At 34.7% G+C, this 21,362-nt stretch overlaps 3 protein-coding genes and 1 pseudogene across 3 annotated transcripts in view; all 4 read left to right on the top strand.

Moving 5' to 3' along the window:
* The first annotated feature begins 1,109 nt into the window (after window positions 1-1,109).
* Window positions 1,110-4,157, top strand: LOC136815414 (YEATS domain-containing protein 2-like). Its single transcript, XM_067071860.1, has one exon. The coding sequence runs from the start codon at window positions 1,861-1,863 to the stop codon at window positions 3,562-3,564; it is 1,704 nt and encodes a 567-aa protein (XP_066927961.1). The 5' UTR covers window positions 1,110-1,860; the 3' UTR covers window positions 3,565-4,157.
* A 289-nt stretch (window positions 4,158-4,446) lies between these two features.
* Window positions 4,447-5,326, top strand: LOC136815415 (small nuclear ribonucleoprotein-associated protein B-like). Its single transcript, XM_067071861.1, has one exon. It carries the CDS (start codon window positions 4,506-4,508, stop codon window positions 5,028-5,030), a length of 525 nt encoding a protein of 174 aa, XP_066927962.1. The 5' UTR covers window positions 4,447-4,505; the 3' UTR covers window positions 5,031-5,326.
* A 286-nt stretch (window positions 5,327-5,612) lies between these two features.
* Window positions 5,613-21,362, top strand: part of LOC136815411 (X-ray repair cross-complementing protein 5-like) — a 31,019-nt gene continuing 15,269 nt past the window's right edge. The window contains exons 1-2 of the mRNA XM_067071856.1: window positions 5,613-6,105; window positions 6,468-6,645. The gene's annotated coding sequence lies outside the window, so the exon portion shown is untranslated. The remainder of the gene's footprint in view (window positions 6,106-6,467; window positions 6,646-21,362) is intronic.
* Window positions 5,657-6,109, top strand: LOC136815385 (X-ray repair cross-complementing protein 6 pseudogene; annotated as a pseudogene).

The raw sequence follows: 21,362 nt of genomic DNA, 5'->3' as shown, positions 1-21,362 counted from the left end.
AAACTCAATGCAGACCCAAGTTCTTTAAGCAACTAGTCGAGGAATGGTGATCTATTTTTTTCAAAATCTTCTTACATCAGCACACACATAACATCAAAACCTCTCTTGGAGATTTCTAAAAATATTATCCCACGTGGGAATAGCTTGTTTTACATATTCTTAAATTCCGCAACGAGTTTTGATGAACACAGTTGCATTTTTTGGTATTTATATGTGTAAAGAAGGTAAGTTTCAAGAGAAAAGTTTGCTCGCTGTTTTTAATGATTTTTTGAAATTTCGACATGGAAAAAAAGTCAGTTTTTTGGAAATAACTTTCGAACTACTTTTTCAAACTGTATGTATGATAGCTCAAAATTCAAGTTAGAGCATCCTATATACAATAAAAAAAGAATGAACAAAAAATCTAGATCCTGATGCTCACAATATCTCGACAAAGTTGTATACTTTTTTTTGGTGCACCCGGCATAATGTTAACAAACTTTTTCACGAAAGAAAGAAATATCAGTAGAAGAGCTTCCTCAAAAGATGGAGCTGATGCTGATGCACCACCAAAATTAAGGGCATGTTATGTATACATAAGAGTCTTGCAAATTTAAGGGGGGGACAGGCCATATTTTAGAAAGGCAAGGCAGCGTCCGTTGGTGGCCAAAAAGGGCACTTTTTACCAGTGTTTTTCCACTAAAAAGGCTGTTTTTACCAATATTTTAGTAATTTCAAGAGGGGCAGCTTAAAGGGCATGAAAAATGGTGTGGGGGAGTAAAACTTAAGTAAGGGGCACCTCAAAACCATCTTCAAGCTTTAAAGTGGGATAAATTGATAAGGGGTGATTTGTGTTTTAAGGGGGGACTCAAAATCATGGATGAAACCATCCCAAGTATGAATCAAACCTCAGTTGCTTGTGCAGCAACCAGGGTCAATGACCACTATACCAGGCATCTTAGGAAATGGTCGTGGCTTCTTCACAACTCAGGCATGGAAATAAGGGATAGAAAGTGCATCGCAATTTTTTGATAAGCATGATTTTGTATCCTAAAATGGATCAATTTTCAATTTTTAGCTTGTAAGTAATCAAAAAATGCATCGCAAATTGCAAAATGCGATACGCTAATTCGATCCCTGCAACTGCAAAATTTTATTGGTTTCTTTGTGATGGTATCCAATCAATTGATTGGTTATCTATTAGTCATTGATCAGAAAAAGATATCGAGTGGGAGAGTCATTTTTTTATAGAAGATTCAGCCTGATCGGCTGGGTTTCGCTGTATCACTAGCCAGTAACTTTCCTGCCCACTTTGGTAATTTTCAATGCACCCGTTTGATTTATGGAAAAACTGACTCAGCAGAAAAAAGGAAAACAAATTAAAATGAAAACATAGATTCCTTTATAAACAAATTGCCTGTTAGCTGGAATCTTAATACATGTGCTCGATTTTTTGATGTGGCTTTTAGTAGTTTTGATAGTTTGTTAAAGAGTTTTTATGGTAAGTTGATTATGCGTGTTTCCCTGGGTTTCCAAAGCTCAGAAGGTCTTAAACAAGGTGGACACAGACTGTTTCAAAAATTCTGTTTCAAACATTCTGTATCAGACTTATCTACATATACCAAGTTCCATAATTTTAGAACTTTGTATGGTGAGGTTATTTTTTGTTTAAATTTCTGTATAAACAAAAATATGGCTTTGTTGGAATGATATTTGACAAGTGTTTCAAAGTTGGCAGAGACACAATGCCAATTATCTACTTGATACCTTAGCCTTTTCTGCTGCCTGTTCTGATTAAAAGTTTCTGCGACATCCCTGAATATAATTTTTCTTCTTAATGTTGTTCAATTTAGGCTCTAGACAAAGTTAAAACTTAAAATAATGACAGATGATAGCATCAGGAATGATCCTGATTATAAGGATTTTTACAACAGTAGTAATAATGACCCAAATTCAGCAAGAGCGGCTGATTCAAAAGACTTAACTGTAAATAAAATTGAAAGTATTGTTGAAAAACAATTTGCCTTGGAGTTGGAATTCAAAGAGCAAGAGATACAAAAGATCGAGCAACGCATCAATCAAACAAAATCTATGCTTGATCGGTTACGGGCATATGTTGCTGCAGGTTATTTTGGATCTGGTGGATTAGTTGTTCCAGGATCGAAGGCTTTCACTAATGAACCAAAACCTAAAAAACAAAAGAGTACAGCAGATGGTTTGGATCCTGCTGCAACTTCTTTGGTGTTGAAAAATATGGACAAAGAGAAGGAACCTAAAAATGATGAAAGTCAAGAACCAGAGATGGCTGATACCAATCAACCTGTGAGTGGAGAAACTGATAGTAGATTTTATGTATCCAAGAAACTGATCGTCGGGAATGTGTCCAAATATTTACTTGCAGATAGTCGTAAGGAAAATGATCAATCAACGCATAAATGGATGGTTTATGTTAGAACCGAATCAGGAGACGACAAAGAAATAGAAAAATACATCAAATGTGTTCTTTTCTTTTTACATCCAAGTTACATTCCAAACGATATTGTCACTGTCTCAAAACCACCTTTCCAAGTCACCAGGAGAGGTTGGGGTGAATTTCCAGTTCGTGTTCAACTCCATTTCCGTGATGCTCGTAATAAAAGGTTTGATGTGATTCACAACTTAAAATTAGATAAAACTTACACTGGACTACAAACACTTGGAGCTGAAACCATTGTAAATATTGAACTACACAAGCATGCAAATAATGAGAATCTGATTATTTCTAAAAGTTCAACACCTTCCCCTGCACCTTCAACGCAAGAAATCGCCAGTGATAAAACAGAATCGCATAATGAACAAGACAAAGAAAACGTAATTTCTAAAGAAAACGTAATTTCTAAAGAAGATATTGAACAATTAAAGTTGTCTCTACCTTTACCTGTCATTGCCGACCTCAAATCAAAACTACCAACTGCTGAATGTGCCTCCAGTTGTGTGAGCAGTGCAAACCCTTCCAGGTGTAACTCTCCAGTATCGGAAATCTCTTTCTTTAGCAATTTGGTTCAATTAGAATCAGAAATTGATTGCAAATTATACAGTTTGATCCAACATGCCCCACTTATTGCAACTGATGGTGTGAAGAGTAAATTTTTTACTTGCCAAAGTATTGAATTATATGAAAGTTGGTATTTTACAAAACGACGTGCTTTTGAATGGTACAGAGCTTCACACTTACGTAAACTATATGCAAAAAATTATCAAGACATGACTAGGTGTCCTTCTACAAAAGAGATATTAGTTTGGTTGCGACAATGTGGTTTCACACCACCAGAAAAGGACTTGAATGTTATTTTACGCACTCTGTTGTGTTGTCGAAAATGTGGGAAGTGCCTTACAAGAGATCATAATAAAAATACTTATTGTAGTAATTGCAAAGATAAATTGTATGCACCAGAACCATTACCAGACTCATTGTCACCTTACACGTCTGTACTTTCTAACGTTCAAATCAAAGAAGAGACTTTACAATGTCTTGAAAAAGCTGTCAAGCAAGAGGAATCAGAATCAGATATTGATTTAGATATTGTTAAGTTCCCTCTGTCTTAACAGTATCAAAACACTCGGATATTGAAGCCTCTAATGATATTTTACCTACACTTGCAGAGACATGGGTTTCAAATGTTTTATATCAATTCGGTATCCAAATCAAACCTTATGTTCTTGGGAACACAAAAACACCAGTTGTACAAGCAATGCTGCTGCGAGCTATGAAATTGTTCATGTGTCAGTTGTTGAGGAAAAGTAATATTGAAGCAAAAACAGAGAACACCTATACATTAGAACCAGCCTTGATCACTTTTCGTCAAGTTCATTCTGCCATCTTGAAAGAGCCACTTTTTGATTTTTTGACTGATGCCCATTTAGGGAAATTGTAATTTTATTACTATGACCATAAGGGAAGGAATTTTCGGGGAAACAATGATTGAAGTACGGTGTCAACCTAAAAAATTAGAACTTTTGTAACATCTATAGAATTATCATAAACAATGTGTAACCATTACAGTTAATTCGTTAATTTTTTTAGATCAAAGACACCCTCAAATATTTGTTAAATCCTCTGAAAATTCTTTTCTGTAACCTTAAAAAATAATTTTCATGAGAATAATAGAATGTCATAATATGATTCGCTCGGTCTTGAAGCAATATGAATTTAAAATTATTGCTATAATCGCATCACTCATCATAAGTATTATGCATTTTTAAGAAGCTCTGAAATTTTGTACACATGTCATGGATGAGATTGAAAATTATTTTTAAGGGTGACAAAGATGAATTGTTTTTTTTTTATCTCCTACATGGCTTGTAAATCAAATTTTGGAGCTAGTTGTTTTCCAGGCGATGGTCTATTCTAACCCTTCAACATCTTATTTCAAGACTTGTCTGATATTTATTGAATCTGCTAGCTTCAGATATGTCATGTTGAAATACTGTACCGATTTTTATGTTTATTTATCTTTTCAGGGAACTAATAGAAAAATAATATCAAGATGCCTCAATTAGGAAAGAGTGCCAAAATGTTGGTACACATCAACTACAGAATGAGATGTCATTTACAAGATGGTCGATTATTTATTGGTACATTCTTGGCTTTTGACAAACACATGAATCTTATTCTTGGTGACTGTGATGAGTTCAGGAAGATCAAATCCAAGGGCGGCTCCGAAAAGGGACGTGAGGAAAAACGTGCCCTTGGTCTTGTTTTACTAAGAGGAGAACATTTAGTTTCAATGACTGTTGAAGCTCCTCCATCAAAAGAGGACCGAAACAAAACACCAGCTGCTAAAGCCACCCCTGGCGCTGGTATGGGACGTGCAGCTGGCCGAGGAATGCCCACACCAAGTATGGGAGCTGCACCTGCTGGTCTGGCTGGTCCCGTTCGTGGAGTCGGTGGCCCATCACAACAAGCAATGGCTCCACCACCACAACAGTATGGCCGAGGAGGGCCACCACCACCAGGAATGATGGGAGGACCTCCACCCGGTATGAGACCTCCAGGAAACCCCAACTGGTAAAAGAAAACAGCTATGAATTTGAACTGGTAAAACAAATGGATAATAATCAGCAATAACTGTTCCTTGTGTAAGATAACAATATTTTAAGGATATTTCATGGAGCTGTTAGAGACATCAAAGGTGTTTTATTGCTAAATTATCAATATGAAAAAGGACATTCATTTTTATGCATACTTTTTAACCAAAATAGTTACTCTTGGTAAGAGAAAGAGAAGCTGCGCTTTTGTTTTGTATTTAGGTCGCGTGTCATGAGACAAAGTAAATAATTGTTTTTATTTTGATTTATAACATTTTAACGACTTTGTCTTTTTAATTTCTTCAGATTAGCCACTGCGTTATAATCTGAAATCCTTCAAAATTCCTGATTATTTAAAGGTTGTATCATTTTCACCTTTTCAAAATTCATGTGCTTTATATTGCATTTTTCGGACATAATAAATCCCTAAAAAATGTTGGCCGACTACTTTCAAACCTATGTTTTGGTTTTAAGGCCAGATTTCGTTATATGGAAGTACTCGATTTATTTTCTCTGATCCCTATTTTTAAGGAGCATAAAATATTCTGCTTGTATACTTATTGATTTTCAGATGAATTTAAAATAAAAAGTAAGATTAGAATCATTCAAGATGGCGTTTTGGGGCGATTCTGGTGGCTTCTTAGATGACCTTGAAACAGATGGAACTGAAATTGGTGGAGGCGTTGATGCTGGAAAGTCTAACCAGTACGAGGTTGGGCGTGATGGATTAATCTTCCTTATTGACGCCACAGCAAGCATGTTTGTGAAGGGCGAAGATAAAGAAGGAACGCCTTTCCAAAAGAGTATCACTTGTGCTAAAAACGTTTTAATGAGTAAGATTATAAGCAGTGATAAAGACTTAGTGGGCGTGATTTTGTTTGGTACAGAGAAAGACCAGAATTCGAGTGATTTTCCCAATGTTTACGATTTACAAGCTTTGGACATGCCAGATGCTGATCGAATTTTGCAATTGGAGCAGTTAGAAAGTAGTGACGGTGTGCAGAGTTTTGGAAATGATTATGGCAATTCAGATGGATTTGCATTGTCAGATGCATTATGGTGAGTTTATTTTTCCCTGATATCCTCTTATTAGAACCTTATTAGAACCTTTAAAATTTGGGGAAAAGATAAGGTTAACCAAAGAATTGAACATTAGCCATCTTTGAAATTGTAAATATCTTTTATTTGAGCCTGAATATTTGAATTTGCAATTGTTATTTTTTTCAACCTTTAACTCTCTCGTTTCAAAAGTTTTCCGGTAACTGCGATCTCTGGCATAAGCTAACATAGACTTTCCTGTCTTGTTGTTGTTATGTTAGGCCGTCTTTTTATCAGTCTGGGCCCATGAAGTTTTTCCCATAACAGCTAGTTTCCAAAACTTATGAAAAATTTGAGGGATGTAACTTTTTACTCCTTTCCAGGGCATGTTCCAAGATGTTTGCAAGCACGACTTACAAGATTTCTCACAAACGAATCCTATTGTTCACAAATAATGATGACCCCCACAGGGTTGACAACGAAAAAAAGAAAGGGCTATTCGTAAAGCAAAAGATTTGTCTGATCTCGGTATTGATCTCCAATTGTTGCATTTGAAGTCAGGTATGTGTATTTTCATACTTTCACGTGTTTCAGTAGAAAAGTTCATCCAAGAGCTCCATCTCTAACCCCTTCGTGTCTTAACTGGTCCCACTCATTGAATTCAAAGCGCTGAAGGGGCTAGACGCGTAACTCTGGATAAGAAATGAAACCACTATTTCTCATCCAAAACGCGTGACCTGCGTGGTTTTCACACAAACACCAGATTGAAAGAAAACCTCTCGCTAGATTTCGAAAAATATGCCGATAAAAACAAAGAAAGAGTTAGATCCGTCAATTCTAAATACGGTGCAAATCTTAAGGCTTCACTTTTTTATGTTAAAGATTCATCTAAGCTATGGACCCACTCTCCATCTTTTCCAATTTTTAGCTGATTGACCGTTTGGTTTGTTTTAGACAAACGACCTACATGCGATTGGATGGGTTTTTCTTTCAATCAGCAGTCAATCACTTTGCCCGTTTTCTATAAACTATAATTCAGATATTCAGATTCTGAATTTATCTATTTTATAAAGAAGGAGGGAAAATCATCGTCAGTTTGTCAAAACTCCAACTAATATTTCTAAATTTTAACTCAAAAGTTCGAATAATTTTAGAGAGTGTCATATTCAAACTTTGATATTCCCATTGTACAACCTACTATTTTTCATGTCATAAAAAATTATTAGAGTGGAAAAGTGATTAAAAAGTATACACGCAGTTGTAATTCTGCATTTCAGCGTTGATAAACGTTGATAAAATTAGAGAATAATTCTTTTTTGAATTACAAGTAATGTTCAAGCTCCATCAATCCTTTTAGCTAATTTTTGATTCAATGAAACGGAATATTTTCGGATTTTTCAAGCCAAATATGAAATACAGGCGACTGTGAAGCTCGTTTCAAAGAGACAATATAAGATAGACGTCCAGTCGTTCACGTCCATGATAGCAAAGTGTGGGTGTTTGTTTGTTGAATCAGTTCTGTTTTAAATCAACAAATATTTTAATACTGTATTGATATACGTTTTGTCTGGTTTTGTAACCTTCGAAATCTAAGATCCGCGGCTACGGGACGTGCCAGTTGATATTGATGTCAAGTAAAACTTTCTTATTTTCCGGAAAATATTAACTGTGAAACCACACAGCTGTACAAAGTTGGTATAAATACTTGAAAATCATATTCATTGTATCAAAAGTAGAAGTACGACGGTAGACGACAAGATTTTAAGAAGAAGAAATGTTGACTAAGATTTTCAGCGTCGTTATTTTAACCATCGCTCTGGCCCATGGCCACCCACGAAAAAGTAAGTAAAATATAAGATATTCTTTGTTTGTTGATTTTGTCGTCTTTCCTTTTTATCTTGGCGTTAAAAACTTTGTAAAAATAGCCTTTATCACATAGTTCGGAACTACCCCCCTAGCTTAGAGCATCCCCCCCTACTCTAGTTTCTACCTAGATGGACCCCCCTCAAAGTCGGTGTCATCGGGATTTCTTCCCCCACTTTCAAGACATTATACACTACTCGTATGGTTAACTAAAATGATAACATATTCACTCTTAAAAGAGGTACTTTTGTGTTTATTCGTAATATTCCTTCTGAAAATTGGTCAGGATAGAAAATTTTTAGGATTTTGACCCAGTCCAAGACTGCCAAACTTGATATTTAGAAAGATGGGTTCAAAGAGCTTTGCAAACGCGTTAACCCCCTTTCCAGATGAATCTCCCCCTTTTTGAAAGAAATTCTCTTTTGAAAACTTCCCCCTTTCAGAGAATTTTTGAACATCGCTACCCATAGTGCTGGGTGCCCCTATGTATCGTTTTGTATATTTTTAAAATGTTCCACATTTATCTAATTGCCTTGGGAATTGAAAAAGAAGAAAAAAGATTCTATCTAATTTTGAAATTTCCGACAGATCAGGGACTTTAATATGAAATCTATTAATTGCTTTCGATAGATTTTAAAGAGTGCATCATGTCACGTGCCAAAAGAGCTGTAGCAGGATGCAAAGGAGATACCTGTTTTCGAAGCATCCATGGTGTCATCTTACGGAAAGGTCAATCGCTTGTTTCGAGAAATAGTCGTTACAAGCTCTCTATGCAACATGATGGTAACTTGGTCATATCTATTGTCTTGGTAACCGTGTCGTTTGGTTCTCCAAAACCAATGGTATTGCAATCAAAAATGGACTCTATGTTCAAGGTAAGTACGTCAGTACGTCAGCTAGTTTTTGGATGAACTGCTTCCTCATCTTTGTTTTTCTGGAGTTTTATTAGATTTTTCTGCATGTATTTAACAATGTAATATTTTTTGTCGCGTTCTGGCAGAAAGAAGTGACCCTGATGATCAAAACTAAAATCTGAATTTAAACTTTGTAATCATCTCAAGGTTGACCTTCTTAAAATCCGGCTTTCTCAAAATCATTAATTTTGTAGTTCACTTTTTATTGTTATTGTGGAAACGAGGTAAGATCTGGGTTGGGTCGGGTTTTTGAATTGGCTCACTTCGGTTACCTTTATATCAATATGTTGCAGTTTTTTAAATACCTCTCCTGATCTTGGAGGTACAGTTTAGTATTTTTGGAAAAAAATCAAAAGATCAACAAACCGTTTTTAAGGCATCTGAGAATTATGAGCCCCGCGAGTAGACTTAGATACCATGCAAATTTATATTTTAGGGTTAATCAATATCATCCTTATTCATCAAAGGTGATGGAAATCTTGTTTTGTACAAATACAACAACCAAGTCGTATGGAATTCAGGAACACACGGTACCGAAGTCGAAAGATTTGTCATGCAAAATGACGGAAACCTTGTCGCTTACGGAAAACATGGTACATCATACTGGTCGACAGGTACTCACGGAAGATGTTAAGTGGATTGCTTAACAATTTATTTCGGATACAACTCCTTATAGTAATCCTTATTGATATCTTTCTGTACTTATTTGTTTTCATAGCTTTTTTGTATTAGAGGAATAAGATAACTGATCTTTCTGGGTTTAAGCACGTGTTGTATTTCTTCTAATGGTGTGCAAAAACAAATAATAATAATGTCTTGATTGAGCGGCGCACTGTTTCTTTTCTTGAAAACCTTACCTTATCGGCCCTTTTTGGGCTCGTGGCGTAACGAGGGCCGGCGTAAAAAGGGCCGACAAGGTATTATTTAAGTTTCGTAGCGTAGACAAGAAGAGTGCAAAATTTGTGGAGTAGAGTAGTTTTTTATGGCTTTTTAATAATATTTTCATAATATAAAAGGATCAATAATGTGTTATACAATATTTGCTCTCCTACATATCTTTTCCGCCCTTCTTGTCTATACTACTGAGTTTTCCTTCATACTATACTTCCTTACAGCTACTTGTTTCAAATAAACGTCCCTCCTAGAGGGGAGACATTTATTAACATTATTTCCTCAAAGGAGGGGCGTTTATTCGAAGTAATACGGTAGTATGATCTTTATATGTATGCCGAAGAAATCGTTATCGATTTTGATACAAAATTGCAGCCGTTCAAATGTTTATGGATACTGTGTGACATCATTTATCGTACTTTAATGGGGTAAATTTTGTGGGGATGAATTACACTCGTTATCATGTGATTACATATAATAAGCGTTTACTGGCATCAAAGAAACGCAAATAATAATACGATAATAATTTCATCAACCAACATGCATGTTTTGGCAGTAAAAGGCACACAATCGTGCAATCGTTCAAAAATTTAACTTCTTTTGGCGTTTTTGTATCCTTAAGGGGTCAGGTTTTAAGAAAAAAAATAGTTTCATCATACTTTACAAGCTGTTTTCCTGTTTTCGATTTCTTCCACATGTTTTAAAGCTTGAAATATGTCCCGTACGCAACAAAATTGTAGCAATATTAACAGTCTCTCACTTTGAAGAGAAAATTATAATTCAGAACCAAATAACTTTTGGGAAATCTTCATTGGGCTCTTCCAGAAAATGTCCGTACATGGGGGGTGGTCTGTCAGGGGGTAATTTGGGTTGTCCGGGGGGGGGGCAAAGTCACTTTGTCCGGGGGATAAATCACTGATAATTGTTATATGCTCCACCCCCCCCCATATTCAATTTTTTTCTGGAAAAGCCCATTAACCTTTTGACTTTCATAAAAACTTAACTTTTAAAATAAGTCTCCTAGAGTCTATGGTATACACCATTGCACTTGAATAGGGGGAAATCACTCTTTAACCCTCGATATCTTCCATTTATACAACTAACTTAAAAATCTTGGATATCTAAAGAAGCAATATGGTGTAGATTTACTAATCGTTAAATTTAATGATTTTTCAAATTTTGTTGCGTATGGGACAAATGGAGATCCTAATTTTGTCCCATACGCGACTATTAGCCAAATTCTGGAGCCGCTCGCTGCGCTGCAGTTGATGCGCGTGTCGGGACAAAAATCGAGGCGGAAGCCATTTTGTTTACATTTTTGGCTGGGGAAGCACTGCAAAACAGTGCTTTTTGAGTAGATTTGGTGATTCTTGGGAAGAAAGTAGAAGAATACTACTTGGAACCAACATCAAATGTATTGGAATAGACTTCTATCATACATTGGAATAAAAGACAATACTTTTTGAACATAATGAATGTGTGAAACTTGCTTTTTTGTTTACAAACTTCACTCAAGTAGTTTCGTCGATTTCACTGCTTTCGAAAGCTGTTGATGGAGACTACTAACTTGCAGAAGTAACTTTATATTGGTGCAAACAATGACTATAGTAGCTTCACAAACATTCCATATCATGGAATTCAGCTGAGAAAGGTTTTTTTCGATCGCATTGAACAGTTTTGATATGAGAGAGATATCCAAGATATAGGCTCATTCAATATGGTTTCACCCATCCCTTTAGATAACAAAAATTTCATGATTCATTTTATTCATCTCAAAAATGGCTGAAGAGACACTAACGGTCAGATCGGATTCATCACTGTGACTGCGCTAGGGGATAAACTTTACTTTAACTCTCAAAATTTTGTCGTTGAATCTTCCCAGTCGTCAAAGACCGAGTTATAATGTTATAAACGTGACTGATTTTGGGGTATGTTTTACGTGCAGGTATTGATTGGATCCAGGACAAGAAAAGGATAAGCGAATCCAAAGAAAGTGCCCAAAAATTCTGAAATTTTGGACCGCAAAAAATTGAAAGTACCTTATGACATTGACATGATCGTGTATATCATATAATGGATTGTTATTGTTTTGGATATCCGGCATACCGTCAACGGCTCTAACTTGGGACGAGTGGTCATATCATGGGATGGTTGACTTTCTGAACTGTTAAATCTCTGTTGACAACAAGTTTGTTTTCTATGATTTGTGACTATGTTAATTAAATGACTTAATAGAGGTTCGGTGAAATGATTGCCGAATTGATGCCCCATGTTTTGTCAGACTGTCCCAAGTTGACGGTACAAATCCACTTTGTAGTCATGCATTTTCAGGCAAAGTTATGATGCCTAAAACACTGTCTGAAATTATTTTTTTATTTGGATTATCTGTTCGGTGGAAAAGCTTCCAACTTCCCAACAGAAAAAGTACTGTCACAAAGGATTATAATAAAAAAATTTTGAGATGTTTTTACTTTATCATTTAAATATATAAAATTTGTACAAAATTTGCTTCAGCCAAATATTTTTATGCTTGAAAATAGTTTATAAATTCTATTCTGTTGAATAATTTTGTGGTGGTAAAGATAAGAAAAACATAACATGAAGTCAAGTCAAAATACTCTCAAACACTCAAACATGTTTATGTATAATTTTACTTTTTACCTATTTCCCAACCCAAAATCTACCTATCATACTCAACTGAGGCCCAAAGTGAGCAGAAAAAGTTGTTCTACAAAAGTAATACAGTAGTCCAAATAAGGCATATGCAGTACACAAAGTTCATAGGCTATAGGCCAAAGACTGAGCCCGGGATAATTGAAAATTCCTCCAACTATGAGTGATTATAAACGTTTCATGTTTGAAAGAGGCTTTTTCTTGAAATCCAATAAAAGTTCCAACATAAATCCGATCTCTTTTTCCTATTTTTTGCTGGTAAAAAGAAGGGGGAGTCTCACTGTTTTGTTACCAAATATCTGCGAATGCCGCCTAAAAACGAAAGCGAAAGTAATTTTTGTCCCTACAAGCTGTGCACGGCAGCGCAGCAAGCGGCTCCAGAATTTGGCTAATACAAAGTTTGAAATATCCCGAAAAAGATACGTATGGTAAAACTTTTAGTGTCTTTTGATACATACATAAGAGTGACTTCAGGGAATACCGGGTGCCTCAGAAAAAACTTTGGACGTTTGGCGAGCCACTGAGGCCAAACAAAGTCTTGTTTAGACTCAAAACCACTTTTATTAGAAAGAGGACATGCTAACTTAAATTTTGCGGTATAACTTTTTAAGTTTGGTCAAGTAGTTGTCAAGTTATAAGCTTTTGAAGTCAAAATTCACTTTTCGAAAAGTGTAAAAAACACGTAAAAAAAGGTGTATTAAATTTATGCAAATAATGAAAAAATAGCTCAGTATTTGACTTATTTAACGACTTTTACGACATAATTAATTGTTAAAATACTTTTAAAAGCAGTTTTCGTTTACAACATAGTCAGTTTTTAGTAAATAGTCAGTTTTTAGAAATATTTGAAAAAAATTCTTATCGAAAACGCTTAAAAATGCTTAATTTAATACCCTTTTATTACGTGTTTTTCACACTTTTCGAAAAGTGAATTTTAACTTCAAAAGCTTATAACTTGACAGCTACTTGACCAAACTTAAAAAGTTATACCGCAAAATTTAAGTTAGACTATCCTCTTTCTAATAAAAATGGTTTTGAGTTCAAAAAAGACTTTGCTTGGCCTCAGTGGCTCGCCAAACGTCCAAAGATTTTTCTGAGGCACCCGGTGATTGCATTCAAAAATAGAACCCCAAAAAGTGAGGTTTTCAATCACAGCCACTTTTTAGCCCACAGCGTTGATATTCTTGTGGCTGCTGTGTTGTACAAAATTCTATAAAATAAGGAAATTGATGAGCTTTCCAAAAATGTGGCTCCTTTTGGAGTTGAGTGATTCAGTCTTGAAATATAAGATGGCAAAGTGAGGGCAGGTTTTGTGGCTGTATGTCATGTGGCTCACTCAACGGGTTGGCTTATATGTGCTGTCCTGCTTTAAGACTTCAATATTTTCTAACCGTTTTTCTTGGAATTGGTAGTTTGAGGTCTGATAAAGATACTTATGGGTTTAATTTGTGGCTGCAGGGTTTTCAATGGGCTTAAAACAGCTTAAAATGTGGCTTCAATCATTAATTTATCAATTTACAAATTCCAGGTTGGGTTTTGTTTTCGAAATATGAATATTTGCAAAGCCTGATGCAAAACAAACAAAATCTGACACAATACAGTGTTATTTTAAGAAAAAGTGTACATTTTGTGGCTGCAAATACCATTTTTTGTACATTAAACCTTCTGAGCTGTTACATATAAGTATTAGTTGGCATTTTTAGGGTTGGCTTATGTGCTGTCCTGCTTTAAGACTTCAATATTTTTTAACCATTTTTCTTGAATTTGGTAGTTTAATGTCTTATAAAGATACTTATGGGTTTAATTTGTGGCTGCAGGGTTTTCAATGGGCTTAAAATGTAGCTTCAATCAAAGCATATATGAAAAAATCGTCAACTTTGAGCCGCAATTCTAGCCCAATGACCCAATTATTTTGGTTCCATTTTTGATATTTTGTGGATAAACCCTTTTGCTACGAGTTTCATCTGAAAAAAATGATTTTTACTCATTGAACAAATTTGTGGCTGCTGTTTTATCAACATAGTGTTTTTCTTGATTTGTGCCGCAGTTTTGGCCCATTTTACAAAATTTTTTTTTTCAACCTACTTATATCACCTTTGTATGTATGTAATAGTTTATTTCAAGTTGACGAACAGGTAGCAACAAAGGCTAATAAAAGTCAACGCTACTTTACAATTTGTAAGGTGATTACAGTTGAGGCACAAGGGCCTCTAAACCGTTCTTGTACAAAAAATCTTTTTAAAATATAATTTTTCACGAGGGCTTCCTCGTACCCTCCATTTAAAATCGTTATTCGATCTGGCTTTATTCATCTCGTCTGCTCTCTTTTTCCACTCTTTGATTTGTTCCCTCTCCATTTTTGTCAAGTCGTCGGTGATACTTAATTTCACGTACTTCTCGTGTTGTTTCAATTCAGTCAACTTCTTCATGAATCTGTATTTGTTATGACTGTCTTTGAATACAACTTTGATTGGGCGCATAACCTTAGATTCTTTTCCAACACGAGAGACGTAGGTTGGTTGAGTCTTTAAATTAACGTCATTCAGAAGCTCAGTAACGAAATCGATATCTTCTTTATTTTCATTTTCATTTACCCCATGGATAATGATATTTGCGTCTGTCGATAGTTTCCTTTGGTCCTCAATTTGTTCGTCGATTTTTTCCTCTCGTAGTAGCTGTTTCATGCTATTTACGCTTAATTGATCATTGTTTAGTCGCTTCAGCAAAACTTTTCTTACGTGGTTCTGTTGCGGTTTGAATTTTTGCAGTCTTGTTATTCAACGTCTCTTCTATCTTGGATGTTAGTTTTGTTTCTAGCGTGGAAAACTGGCTCTGTATTAGATTGGTAACTTGATTTTTATCCTTGATGTATTCCTGATATCTTGCCTGTAAATCTTTGATCATTGTGTTAAGACTTTTTTCACTCTCACTTTTGACTTTTATTATACTTTCGCACGATTCGATTTCTTTATAACTGTGCGTGCAGCTTTTAATTCTTTCCACTTGATTATGAACTTTTCTACCGAGTTCTTTTGCCGGAGAGCAACAAGTTATACACACGTATTTTCGGTAACCTTTATTTAAAAACATATTTAACTGGTATGGTGGTAGTCCAGTGCAGGCATAATGTAGCGTTCGTTGGCATTTATGACATTGAATTCTCATTTTTTCATCGTCTTTTATACAATTATGCTCGGTACATCGATTGTTGTCACTCGCATCTTCATCAGGGATCAGGATCTTGCCAGGTGACGTCGTTTTTGGTTGAAATTTGGCTATTTTTTCCATATTTTTAAAATTTTATTGAAAATTCTTCATTTTGAAAAATAAACGAAGAGCACAACCTTTCTGTTTGACGTCAAATTTATTATAATTTGCTGACCTTTAGAACCAATATTGTGAAGTTTCGTTTGAAAAGAGTTATTCTTAAAAAGAATATTCAAATTTCTTTTTTTTTGCTGTTTTTGAAAACCTCACGCAATTTTTGAATGCCATCCGGTACAAAACATTTTTTGTAGACTATGCTATAGTCTAAGACGAGTTTCATCTAAGCGGAACAAACGTGAAGACGGGAATTTTTTACGGGAGTAGCTGTTGTCTTAGACTATATCAATTCGGTAGAAAAGCGGAAATTTTGGATTTTGGTTAGCGGTGTGATCGGCCAGCCCGGTTCGAACAAATGTAAACAAACAGTCGGGTCTGGCCGGTAATTGCCGCCAGCAATTCTTGCTGCTAATACAGATGGACCCGACTGGAAAATGATTCCAAAACATAGCGACAGAAAGTTAATCTGTAGGTGTGGAAATTATTTGTGCAATTCTTTAGCATTTTTTGAGTCTAGCCTATTAGTTAGTACTTTATTTTGTAACTTCTTTGCAACAAGGTGTTTTATGTAAATGGTTTGTTTTGAATTTATTTTTAACAAGCAGAACTCAGATTCAAGCAAGTCTATATCATGTTTTTTTCAAGAAAGCTATAAATAAAAGAGAGAAGAAGAGGTAAAGCATTTTTCTCTTTTATTTTTATTTTGAAAGACTCATCTTTACGTAATGCAAACTTGCATCTACCAGGTTTATCTACAGTGTATGTGGTATATGTTTTGTCTAATTGCTCTAGGAAAATTTTATGAAGAGTGGTATTTTTCAAATCACAAACAGCTTTTTTACAAATTTAATGCATTATTTTTCTTTATGAATTTTTTTTTAATTTTCATAAAAGGCATAATTGTTGGTTTTGATTTTTTGTCTACAGATATAGTTTAAGCAAGCCAATATAATTTGTCGTTTTTTTACAGACTGCAAGCTTTAGGTAAATTTTAGGTTCGGTCGTGGTGTGCCTGTAAAACAACAAATCAAATTGGTCCCACCTTATAGTCTACCAAAACCAAGTCCAACACAGGAAAAAATTCAATATAAATCATTCCATGACTTTTTAGTGAATTCACGGTGAAAAGCCGCAATTAATAATTCAAGATGAAAAGGTGAAATTTCACTCTGAATTGTCGAATTGCAGCTTTTCACCGTGAATTCACTAAAAAGTCAAGGTGAATTTTATTAATTTTTTTCCTGTGCCAAGTTGTCATATACTGATATAATTTCGATAGCTATTAAAAATATGAAAGTTTCAAAATAATCTTGGTAGTTTCAAAATAGTGAAAAATTATACAAGTAGGTGCTAAAACTTTTTATTTTTAGAAAGGTGTATATAAACCTTTCCAATGATGTTGACACCAACTTGAATTGTGGACAAAAAAGCAACCATTCCTAGCAAGATGGCCATTAAGAAAGACTTTTGTTTATTTATCTTCTTATGAACTGCTATATGTCTGTATGTTAATAGTTGCTATTTTGCCCTTCTGTATTCAATATGGGTATTTACTGTATATAAAAGGCATTATTTACAATTATCATATAATTGAATCATATTGAATATTTTAAATTTTGTTTTTTTTTTATAAAGAAAGTAAAAAAGAAAGTCTTAGACACAATCCATATACCATGCAAAAATTATCACTCTTTAAAAAAAAAATTGAAAGGAATTTTTCAAGGGCAAATTTGTCATGCCAAAATCAATGTATGAAATTTCTTTCATATTTTTGGTTATCTTTTTTAAAATTTTGAATAAATCAATTCATTTTTACGTGGGATTTTATGGAATTGTCACTTGGATGATTTAAAAGGATATTTGAGTAAGGAAATTTAAAACGTGGTTTTATTTTGACAATGTATTTTTTGCAAAACATCCGGTTCAGTCAAAAACGCCTTCTCGGCCTCAGGTCTAAAATTGAAAATTTGAACCACAGATTTTTTGAAGAATTTTTCCTTATGAATATATTTCAAATCTAAAGTAGTTTTGATCATTGGTTCAGGAATTATGATAAATTTTTAGTTTTTTACAAAATTCAAACAAAATTTGTGTTTTCGCAGGATTATGGTTGTAAAATTTTAGATGAAATTTGTAAACTACCGTGAGATCGGGGTAACTTAATACATCAGTGGAGGCTAACATGCATAACCCTTAAATGAGTGACCTGGCTGGTCATTAAAATACAAAGTTAAATCAAAATAAAAAATTGTAGAGTAGAGGTGCGAGCGGAGCTGCGTAGTTCATTTGCTTTGAAATTTTGCTGCTTTGATTGGTCAGTCATTTGATGGCTATGCAAGTTACCAGACTTCACGGTATACAGTATCATAAGAAAAAATCAAAAAAAATTACCTTGACCTTTTAGATGAATTGGCGGTGAAAAACTGTTAATCTTTCAATAATGACATGGTGATTAGCTGAAATTTCACCGTAAATTTATTAAAAGATTGCAGGTTTTCACCTTGAATTACCCTACGGTCAGGAGAAATTTTTATATCTTGCATTCTGTGTATAGTCTGATTGGGTGGCCAATATAATTTTGCATTTCTCCAGAAGAATGTGGAAATTTGAAGTGAAAAAAGATTCTTTTCGATACGATTTTTTCTGATGATGTAATGTTAGAAATGTGTCCTAAAAAAATTTGGTTCAAATTTTACATAGACCTCTGAAGGCTTAGAAAAGCTGTTTTTGAACGAACCAGCTGCTTGCTAAAAATATAGTCAAAAAGAAACTTTTTGTTCAGATATTTGAAGATGCTTGAGTACTGCTCTTGTATCATAGAAGGTGTCGTTGTTCAGATGTTGTGGAAAGTGTTGTTCAGATATCGTGGAGGGTTATTCCTTCAGTCATAATGGAAAGTGTTGATCAGCCACCGTGGAAAATGTTGTTTAGATATCGCAGAAAGTCTTCTTTAGACACCGTGGAAGGTGTCAGTCTGATATTGTGAAAGGTGTTGGTTGAATTTTGTAGAAATGCATTGCCATTGGTTGAAATATGCTAGATAACCATGGTTTTTAAAATATTGCTGGTACCACTACTTTCACTCAAGTGTCAAGCTGAAAAAATGACTATCAAAAAATATAAAAAGATAGCTAAACATCAAACTCAATCAAGCCCAACAAAAAAATAAACAGGAAGTAAAATCTGTTAAAATTTAGACTATCTTAGAAAAAACTTTACAGAGATTGAAAATTTTTTGCGCGCACAAAATTATTCTTGACAGAACTGGAAAAAGTCAATATTTCAGTCTCAACTGACACTGATTCCTGCTACCATAAAAGAAACTGCGAAATCCAGTGAATATAAACCTTACCTTTAGATGCTACTTCAGGTGTCAGGCATCAGGTTGAATAAAATTTCCAAAAAATCAAAGTTAGAATTTGTTTGTGGGCCTTGAGGAAAACAATCCCTTCTAACTAATATTGTCATAAAAGCTAAAGATGAATGCGTCTTATCTTCAGCCTCCAAATTATCCTACAAGAACATTCTTCTTCACCAGACCCAGAACCATCATGCTCAAAGAAAACAACCATTTTTTGGATAAAGTTCACTTCCTACTTGCATCCTTCCCTTCGATTTTGTGTTGTTTTGATTTTCTCTACCAAGTTCGTCTATAAATCTGCAGGGATTTTCCGCAAAATTCACCGACCCTTCTCCAAGGTCGGTAAGGGCAAAGATAAAATCAAGAAAAGCGCCAAATTGATATCGTCCGTAAACACAGACTCTATCCGCCGCGAAACATATTACGTTTTATAATATACAAATTATGTTATATCATAATCATAATAATATATTATACGGACGATAGCATCGTCTACATTTTTTGTACATATCATTGATTTTGAGTATTTCACTCCGTCGCGTACGAGACAAGTGTGATTTCTTTTCAGATAAAAGTGTCTGAAATATGTGACACACAGTGGCGTTGTGGGAAAATTTTTCTGGAGGGGCCAAAGTCAATTTTTTTAAAATGGCGCACCTCTTCAATTTTCCAAAACTTTTACTAATTCATTTGCCTAGGCATAATGAGGAAGGAAATATTTAGTCGAGAAGAGTAGATGTATCTTTGATGAATGGAAAAGCAGGCCCCACCATGGTTTGGGCCGACTAGAAAAATTTTTAAAATCGACTGCCAAGACACCCTATTGATGTACCATCATTGGAAGCAAAAAACATCAATTCATAACTTTGTAAGAACAGAAAGAGGCTGGTCCGTTGATTTTGAAAAACTTAATTTTGCGAGAAATCTTAGTTAAAATGCGATTCGAAATAATCTCAACTGATTTAAGGTGGCGGTCTACTGCCAGATTTTGAAACTCAAAAAATCACATTTTTGTCAATAAAACAATAACGACTTAATATTTCTTTATGAAATTTTCAGGGAATGTGTATCAACTATGAAAATTTCCAAAAATAGAAAAAAATCTAAAAATAGCCAAAGACGGGGGTAAAATCAGTCCGGGGGTAAAGTAGTCCAAAAATCTTGTGTCAGGCTTTTTGAAACACTGTGTTCAGCTATGATGTTAATTCTTTTTTTACTAGACTGATATTTGAAAAGTCTACAGAATGAATTGAAAAATTTTTAAAATCTTTTTTTCAGGGGGTCAGAAACTCAAAAAATCGATTTTTTGAAATTAAAAATCAGCAAACCAGTTTTCAAAAAATCTAATCAATTCATTCCATGTCAAACAGCATTACACAACTTCCCTGAAAATTTCAGGTTGAAAACTCGTTCCGATCCAGAGATATCCCTGACAAGGTGCTTGCGAACCCCCGGAAACGCGTTTTGAGAAAATCAAGGAAAAAGACAGAAAATGGTATTATTTTTAGCTGGAAAGATCTTTTTAAAAAATTTCATCACTAAAAACTCATCAAACCATACAGGTTCCACAACTCAAAGTAGAATATTTCAAAAAAATCAATAAAATATCCAGAAATCAACAAAAACATGTTGCGCTAAAGTCACGTAAACAGCACGTAAACATAGTAAAGTTTGCGGTAATCTTGCGAAAACATCAAATTTGGGTGAAAACAGCCACAAAAGTGTTACAAAACGTTAATTGAAAGTGCAGCCTGACTCTCTGTAGGCATAAAAACGTTTCCATTGCATATTCTTGTTCATATTAATTTGAATTGACAATGACCAAGCACAACCAAGCTTGACCGAAGGCGGTTGAACGGGCAGGTGACAGGTGAGAACATGATGTGGGTTGAGAAGTTACGTCCAGTTCATTTTAATGCACATTTCCATCTATGTTGCATCATGTTGTACTTGGAAATATCTCAGATACATTTAAATCCACAACAAAGCATCATGTCAGTCCCCAAAAACACACCGTTAATGTCCAAAACAAAATGGCGACAACTTGAAAGTTTTTCACAGAAATCCAACAAAATAACCAATGTGCAGCAGCTTGTTAGCTTCTGTAAAGTGTATTCTCCATCGCAATCAATCATTTCTATCAAAGTTTTTGTCCAAAACATGCCAAAAAATCTGCAGAATCATGCCTCCAGCTCTGTTTTTCAGTTGTTTTTGTCAAGTTGCACTACTAAGGCTACCATCTTTAATTTTAA

Source organism: Clytia hemisphaerica, unplaced genomic scaffold (assembly GCF_902728285.1).
Source record: "Clytia hemisphaerica strain Z4C2 unplaced genomic scaffold, Clytia hemisphaerica genome assembly, whole genome shotgun sequence".
Classification (NCBI taxonomy): Eukaryota; Metazoa; Cnidaria; class Hydrozoa; order Leptothecata; family Clytiidae; genus Clytia; species Clytia hemisphaerica.
This window is presented reverse-complemented; position numbering and strand designations above follow the sequence as displayed.